The following is an 8,655-nucleotide window of genomic DNA, read 5'->3' as shown; positions in this document are numbered from 1 at the left end:
TTGGTTGTGAAAAATTCAAAATATTTTTTATAACTTCTAATTATGATTTTTTTTTCCAGATCATTAACATTTATTGGTACATTTTTATACCGATATTGACTATTTTGTCTTAAAAAATAATTTGAAAAATGAGGGAATTGAAAATCATGTTAGAGATTATAAATAATATGAATTTTAAAATTAAACCTAAATGAAATAAAATAAAAATTAAAAATAAAATTAAAATTAAAATTAGGACATCTAATGGAAGTGGCTGAATAAATCTTAATGAAATTGTGGCCACGCCAGGATCATATAAGGGTGGAACAAAGGAAGAATAATCGAAATAAAGGTTCATGAATGAACCAAAATCAGTTTCCAAACACACCTCTGAGCAAACAACAGATACAATGTGGAACTGAAACCCTAGAATCAGTGGCGTAGTGGCGAGCATGATAGCTCTTTCAAGGCCCTTCACCAAGATTTTCCCCTCCATTTTCTTTCGAAGTTTCCATTCGAATTTGGGTCCCATTGCAGCAACCAGGCGTCATCGATATTCTGTAAGTTTCGATCGCTTCTGGTTCCGTTTGTTTCTCCAGAAAAAGAAACGACGCGACTATTTTCCCTTCTCGATGGAAATTTGGATTTCTTTTGGCTATTCAAAACTTAATTACCTGTATCATGGCTTTTAGAATTTTTTGTGTTGTGAAATTTCAATCCCGGGCATTATGATAAGACTGATGACTTTGTTTTGTTCTACAAAGAAAGCTATAGGTTTTCAAACAGTATTGAAAATCCATGTTCTTTTAGCTCTATTTACAGCTGCCCAAGTAATTAGGTTTAGCTTGAAAGTAGTAACCATTTTATAGAAATATAGAAACTGTTTTATGGATACATTCTTTTAATAAGCTCAATAGTTCATTGGACAACAGGAGAAGCAAGACAGAGCACTACAGTTGTTTTAAGTTGTCATGGACCTCTTTAGTGATTATATGGTCCTGCAATAGGTGGAAAGGAAACTTTTCCTCTGGGTTTTGCTGCATAAGAAAAAATATGCCATCGCTGGAATTTCTGGCCAGGGCTTAATAATGGGTGATTATTGTAATCGTTAATTTTTTAGAGTAAGATTTGTGTTTGTGTGGGTATAAGCATATATAATGCTACTCCTTGTTTGCACCTTGGAAAGTACAAGAGTAAGGGGAAAAATAAATAGGAAGGAATGTCAAATTCTTTGGTTTGGTTTGTCAAAGGAGAATTGCTTAAATGTTTTGTGCATTTTTCAGATTCTTCATTCTTTATAAATTGGAGAAGGATCAAAGAAAAATTTATTTTGGTCAAATTTGTTTTTTTTCTTTTCCTTCACTCTTCTTTTTTGCCTTTCCCTCATCTTTACCCTCATTCTTTTGGTGACCCAAGTAAATTCTCAATGAATGTTAATGCAAAAGTAAGTTGATATGAACTAATTTTCTGGGCTGAGGTTGCGGAACAGTTATCTTTTAGAGCTAGTAGACTTGGGGCCCTTATTGCATGTTGCCCATGGCAAACTTCTAACTTTGAGTTCTTAGGATTTTTAGCTTTTTTGAAGTGTAGTTCATGTTTTGTTCAAATATCAATTTGTGACTTCAGAAATTCTTTTGGGATTAAAGTTTTTGGTTTAGGGTTGTTAAATAGATAGTGCAGCTTATGAAAATTGTTGGTTTGGTGCTTTCAGAAGCTTGTTCAGATGCATACTTATTAAATTAACCAATTTTAAAATCTTCGATTGTAGAACTAGCCAACATTGATCTCAACTGACTTTATTAATGATCTAAATTATTGATAGTGGTTGTTAATTGTTCTTGTATTCAGTGCTGGTTCTTTTTTGTCTTGGTGGCTCCTCTTGTATGCACCTTGTGTACGTAGGGTGTGCCTCCCCTTTTTGATTGGTGCTTTTAATGTATCTTTTTGTTTTCCTGTCAAATATATAAATAACATTGATCACACCTGGCTTGTCTCAATTAGGTTGCTGAAAGATTGGGCTGGGTTTTTGCAGTCAGTAACATAATTCCTTAAGATGATTTCTCAAAGCAAACACTTTTAGGCAAAATAAGTAAAATAAAGTCTGCAAGTGATGAAAAAGAACCATATCAGTTTCCTGTGCAAGCAGGGTGAGGAGTTGCCTAATCATGTTCTGATGCATTGTGGAATGGCTTGCAGTTTGTAGACTTTTAGGACTCTCTTTGTTTGGATGGTCATGGGTCTTTTCCTTATTTGTTTTTTTTTGATAAGTAAAGGATAATATTGTATTAAAAAAACCGCCAAAGCAGCGGCTTAAAGATTACAAAGAAGAAAACACCCCCCACTCCCTAGCTGGATGCCAAGGACGGAGGAGCAGCCCGAACCCCACCCTCAACGGGTTCCCATCCAATCAATAAAATCAACTAAAGTCGAAGGACCATATTTTATAAATAGTTTTGTCTCCGACCAAAGGAAATATACAAAAGAATTCTTAAGTCTTTGGATTGACAACTCTTCTTCCTCAAAGGCAACTTTGTTCCTTGACTTCCAAACCGTCCAAAAAAAGACACAATGGGCTTGCTCTCCAAACTCCCTTCCTCTTTTTTCCCACAAAAGACCCGTCCCATCCCAAAAGTGTCGCCTTAACTGTACCTGGCAGCATCCACTGCACCCCAAAAAGAGAGCAAAGCAACGCCCACAAAGTCCTTGCCTTGGCGCAGTGGAAAAGAATGTGATCTATTGATTCTTCATGCCTTTGACAGAGGTAGCATCTATTCTCTAAAGACCATCCTCTCTTTTGAAGTTGATCCAAGGTAAGAGCCTTTCCCCACGTTGCTTCCCACCCAAAAAACTCACTCTAAGCTGCACGTAAACTTTCCAAATGGCCGATGAAGGGAAAGAGGTTGGGGGGCCTAAGACTAATGATTTGTAGAGAGACTTAACAGAAAACTTCCCACTTTTAGTCTCTCTCCAAATCACTCTATCTTCCACCGCCTGCTGAACTTTCTTCCCATTAAGGCCCAAAAAGAACCTGCACACCTCATCCGTCTCCCAATCATTAAACGGTTTGGAGAAGTGCTGGCTCCAACTCCCACCCCCCTCATTGGAACACCACACATCTTTTACCCAAGCATCATTAAAAACAGCTAAAGCAAATAAAGAGGGAAAAGAAACACAAAGAGGTTCATCCCCACACCATCTATCTTTCCAGAATTTCCCCCTTTGCCCATTCCCCACCACAAAATAGAGCCTGCTACTTACAACAGTCCACTCCTTCCATACCCACCCCTCACTTCCTTAGAACACCAACCCCCACCACAAAATAGAGGGTCTTTTCCTTATTCCTTGAAAGAGTTTTCACATAGTTGGCTGGATGTTTTAGGAAAAAGGTTGTGGAGGATTATGCCTTTTTGCCTGATGCGATCCATTTGAAGATAGCCTGATAGAATAGGCTTTTGGGGACTTGGAGTGGTTGGAGGTGATGATGAAGTCTAATTTTGTGTGCTCTTCTTGCTTTTGGTTTACTCTTGTTCCAGATTGTAAGCACCATTAGTTGGACTGGCAACAAGATGATGTTTGTTGGAACTAACAATAATAATCCTGAGCCAATCTTGGGTTTGATTTAGGGACAATTGTGTTTTGGACCCAGTTGGGCCCAAAAATTAAACTTTGGTCCATATAAGTTCACTATTTAAGCCCAAGACCCAGAGGAAGTGTGAAAATTGAGAAGAATGATATGAATTTTTTATCTTTCTATAAATGACCTTTGTTGACTTAAAAAAAAAAAAGAGTAGAAAAACATCAATTTAAATTTTATTCCTTTTGTTAAACTTCAATAAAATTCAATATAATTTAGTGATTTGGACTTCTTTTTGGGGGGGGGGGGGGGGGGGGGTGGGAAGTGGTGTGTGGGGATAAGGAGAAAGGGGGGCTTGGAATTAGGAAGCTTACCCTTATGAATAAAGTGTTACTTGGTAAATGGACTTGGAGATTTGCTTCTGATAAGGAGGTTCTTTGGAAGCAAGTGCTGGTGGCAAAGTATGGTCAAGAGAATTACGGCTGGAGGACCAAAAAGGCTGTGGGTGCGTGTGGGGTGGGGGTGTGGAAGGAGATTTTAAAGGAAGCTGGTTGGTGCTGGGATAATTTGGTGTTCAAAGTGGGAAAAGGCAATAAAATCAGGTTCTGGACTGACATGTGGTGTGGGGATTCAGCGCTGTCCCAAAGGTTCCTGCATCTCTTCATCTTGGCAGCCAATAGAAACGCGTTAGTTGAAGACATGTGGGACCAGAATGTTGGAGAAGGAGGCTGGAACTTGAGATTTATTAGGGATTTTAATGATTGGGAGGTGGAGATGGTAGGTGAGCTGCTCCAAGTGTTGAGGGGATTCAGGATTACTTGGGGGGAAGATTCGGTTTTTTGGAAGGGAGGGGGAAGTGGGCAGTTTAGAGTGAAGGATGCATACAGCTGGTTGGATAGGCCTATGGATGTTGTCTTCCCGAAAAACAAAATTTGGATGGAGAGAGTCCCAACTAAAATCATGTTTTTTTGCGTGAGAAGCGACTTGGGGAAAGATTTTGACTCTTGATAGGCTCCAAAAGAGAGGATGACAGCTCCCTAATCGGTGTTTTTTGTATGCTTGCGAAGCGGAAAGTGTGAATCACATTCTTATTCATTGTACAGTGGCTAGAGTGCTATGGGACTTAGTGTTGGGTTTAGTTGGGGTCAAGTGGGTGTTCCCTAATACTGTAAAGGAGGTTTTATATAGTTGGGGGGATGCTTTTGTGGGGAAAAAAAGGAAAAAGTTTTGGAATTCCATTCCGTTATATATTTTTTGGATGGTTTGGAAGGAAAGGAATAAACTAGCATTTGGGGGGGGGGGGGGGGGAGTTAGCAATTCAGAGGTTTAAATATTCTTTTGTATGTAATATTTGGGGTTGGACTAATTTGTATATGGAAGAGGAGCCGCATTCCCTTTTAGGTTTCCTGGAGTGGCTTGCCTCCAGTTAAGGGGTGGTTTGTTTTTGGCTTTTTTGCTTGTTAGGCCTTAGCTGCCTTGTATACGTCCTGTATACTTTGGGGCTCTTTAGCCTTCTTTTAATGAATTCTATGTTTGCTTATCAAAAAAAAAAAAAAAAAAATACACCCTTTTCCAAAAAATAAAAATAAATTATTATTATTATTTAAAAATCAAACATCTTGGAAAGTATATATTTTTAAAATTGTGTATATAAAAAAAAACTAAAAATATGTCAAATTTATTTTTTAAAAATGATATATTTTTATAATATATATTTTAAAAAAAAATAATTTTCTAAAAATAATAAAATTTTAGAATAATTATTAAAAAGAGATTTAAGATAAAAAATTTGTCAAACATTGTGGTAGAAAATAGTTTTGAAGGGTATATTGCTTTCTTCATATTTTATATCATCATCATCAATTATGCACTTTATATGGACCAAAACTTAATTTTTGGACCCAACCGGGTCAAAAACACTATTGTCCCTTTGATTTATATGTTCAACTTGATTAATACCCCAATATGCAATTCAATTTCATCCTTGTTCTTGTCTGTGAATTTGAGTGATGATTCTGAATTTTGATAGAAAACCAAGAAATAGAATTAATGAAGAATAGTTCATAGTTAACATAAATACATTGCTGCGTTCACTCTGAACTCCTTTTTCTTCGCGCAAATTAATTGTTTGAATTGTGCTTTGTTGCTTTTACAGTTAATGACTATACTTCTAATGCAGAATTTTATCTCAGCTATCCCAGATGAGGTCTCCTGGATATTGCCATTCTTTGCTATTCTGAGTAAATCTATTGGTAGTTATCAATCATTAGCAACAGAGGCCTCTCCTGATGAAGATGTTGTGCCAGATGAATTCTTGAATGAAATTCTTTCTGATATAGAAAGGTCTCCAAAATTCTCCAGTGAGAAACTTTGTACTACTTACATTGATAAATTGTTGAAAGCTGGGAATCCTTCAGCTGCTGCTAGGTTCATGCAGTCCTTGCATGATAAACACATATTCCTTAGTCCTAATGCATATAATCTCCTTCTGGTAGCAGCAAGTGAAGCAAATGCCATTGACTTTCTATCTCAGATTTTTAAGGATCTATTGGTGTCCAATAAGCCCTTGTCTTCAACTTCTTATTTCAATGTTGCCAAGGTTTTTACAAAGACCGATGATTCTGTCCTGCTCAAATTTGTGAGAGAAGTATCAGAATTAACCTTTCCAAGAAATGCAACGATTCTCAACAGGATCATCCATGCCTTTGCTGAGTGTAGGCAGATTGAGAAATCCCTGATCATATTTGACCACATGAAGAGTTTGAAATGTAAACCAGATTTGATCACATATAATACTGTTCTAGGGTTCTTGGGTCGGGCAGGCAGGCTGGATGAAATGCTGCATGAGTTTTCCTCCATGAAAGTGGCCAATATTGCCCCAGATATTATTTCATATAATACTTTATTAAACAGCTTGCAGAAGGTTGGGAGATTGGATTTGTGCTTAGTATTTTTTAGAGAAATGGGTGAGAATGGACTCAAGCCAGATTTGCGAACTTACCGAGCGCTGATTGAGGGCTTTGGTCAGTCAGGGAACCTTGAGGAAGCACTGAGACTCTTTTCTGAGATGAAACAAGGGCAGATCCGTCCATCTATCTATATTTACCGATCATTAATTAATTATTCAAAGAAGATGGGGAAGGTGGAGCTAGCAATGTCTTTATCGGAGGAGATGAATGCATGTCTTCCAGATCTTATTGGTCCAAAGGATTTCAAACAGAAAAACAGGTAGCTAAGAACTTCAAAGTAATTTTGAAGTATCAGAATTCATAGGTCAGCTCAAGCAAGGATTTGTTTTGGAGGCACAGTTCATGAATCATGCTTGACATTGGTATGTAATTTTGATACACTTTCTATTCTTTGTTTCCCCCTTTTCCTTTTTTTTTTTTGAATTGATTCTCAATTGAAGTCTTTGGATCTTTTAATCCTGTGGTGAGAACTGGTCGTGCTATGGACAGGAACTAAACCCTGAACTCAAGAAATGTCTATGTGTTCATCCATGTCCAAATTGTAACCTAACCATCCTCTCATAGTTGTGTTTATGATTATCTGAATTTGACAGTGTCCAGTCATACATAATAGGCATTCATCACATGCAGTGCATAACTGTAAATAAAAAGAGATGCAAATCAAAATGATTTCAAGGTTCAATACACAGACCAACTAACTTGATGATTTAATTGTGCTGTTGTCAAAGGTCCCTTGAGAAATGATTGGTGGTGCATGTGTGCCTGTTGGCTTGTGCGAAAGTTGGGCTACCATTTTGGACCTGATTGGTAAATTCTCAACATGCCCTCAAATTTTTGGTAATATCTGGAGCAGCTGGTTTTGTAGGTTCATGATTTAAGTGCAAGGGCAGGCTGGCAGCATTAGAGGATCCGAGTACTGAGGTACTTTCTTATCTATATTCTTGTAATGAATGTAGAAGTTAATCTTTACTGGGTATTTCTGCTTTTAACAAGACCTTTCTCCTATTGTAACAGTGGGGACAAGCTAGACGAGTAGTTGACTGCAGCAGCAGTTTGACATTTAAGATTGAATTTTCATCCTGACTACTGGTCTGACATCTGGCATCAACTTTGATGAATATATCAGCCCATTTATGTTTTGTTCTGGGTATGAGCTTTTTTCTGGTGCCTCGTTGAAACTGTCTAATGGGGTGTTGGTGGGAAATACATTCAATACAGTATGAATTCTGCAACAACCGTGTCTTGACCCAGTATGATCCGTGTTCCTTTACATATCTTCTAGTTTAATTCATATTATGATTATAGTTAAATATTTATGGCTTCTCCAGAGCATCAGGCAGCCTGCCTGAGTGTTGGAAACAAACAAGGGTATGAAGGTGTTGGAATTTAGGAGCTTGGATGAGAAAAAAAAAAGGGATGCTATAACGTAAAATCCTATATGTCATGAATCACGTGATATTCTACCAACTAGATCTATGTACAATACCGTTTCGATGAAGCTTAACACAATGTTCATGTGAACAAAGTCAAAAAGGTAGATCTAAAGGAGTCTGCTGGAATGTGTGTGATGTGCCCAATCAACTTGGTGAAGAACTTGCAGGAGAGTAGCAGTTTTCTCTGACTTGAGTTAGAATTGAACCCACTTTGTAAAGAAATTTGTAGAAGCTAGAGGGGAAACAAGCTATTTGTTTGTGGTCTCCATTAAATGACTGGGTGAACAACTTAAAGATGCTCTCGAAAGTAAACGGCAAGGGCGCATTCATGATCCTGTTGATATGAAATATGATCTTCCAGTGGAAGTGCTGCAGCATTGACAAGTTCAAAATCTAATAAGAAATATGTGATCAAATAAAGTGATTCTAGAACGCCAAACGAGTAGTGGAAGCAAATCTTTGTGTGGTAGTATGAAATTCAATTGGGCTTGAGCATGTTTCTTTGTAGATGTGTGAATTTGGCCTGTGGGGTTGAATTTTGAATCCAAGTCTGTCTGAGAATTGTGGGTCTAGTCCAAGCCTGATCACTCCAGGGCTGGAGCCTGATCCCTGCCAGGTACATGTCCTGGAAAAAAGAACCTACCAAAATCACGATATGCAAGGCTTTAAACCCCTTGTGCAAAGCATTACCACTTTGTGA

General features: G+C 37.7%; 1 protein-coding gene across 1 annotated transcript; it reads left to right on the top strand.

Annotated features, from left to right (window-relative positions):
* The first annotated feature begins 328 nt into the window (after window positions 1-328).
* On the top strand, window positions 329-7,486 carry LOC117926289 (pentatricopeptide repeat-containing protein At1g11900-like). Its single transcript, XM_034845374.1, has 3 exons — window positions 329-539; window positions 5,733-6,884; window positions 7,251-7,486. Exons 1-2 carry the CDS (start codon window positions 432-434, stop codon window positions 6,783-6,785), a joined length of 1,161 nt encoding a protein of 386 aa, XP_034701265.1. The 5' UTR covers window positions 329-431; the 3' UTR covers window positions 6,786-6,884; window positions 7,251-7,486.
* Window positions 7,487-8,655: the final 1,169 nt, after the last annotated feature.

The sequence above is a fragment of the Vitis riparia genome, chromosome 12 (assembly GCF_004353265.1).
Source record: "Vitis riparia cultivar Riparia Gloire de Montpellier isolate 1030 chromosome 12, EGFV_Vit.rip_1.0, whole genome shotgun sequence".
NCBI lineage: Eukaryota > Viridiplantae > Streptophyta > Magnoliopsida > Vitales > Vitaceae > Vitis > Vitis riparia.
The sequence above is the reverse complement of the archived record's forward strand: the minus strand, read 5'-3'. Positions and strand labels throughout refer to the sequence as shown.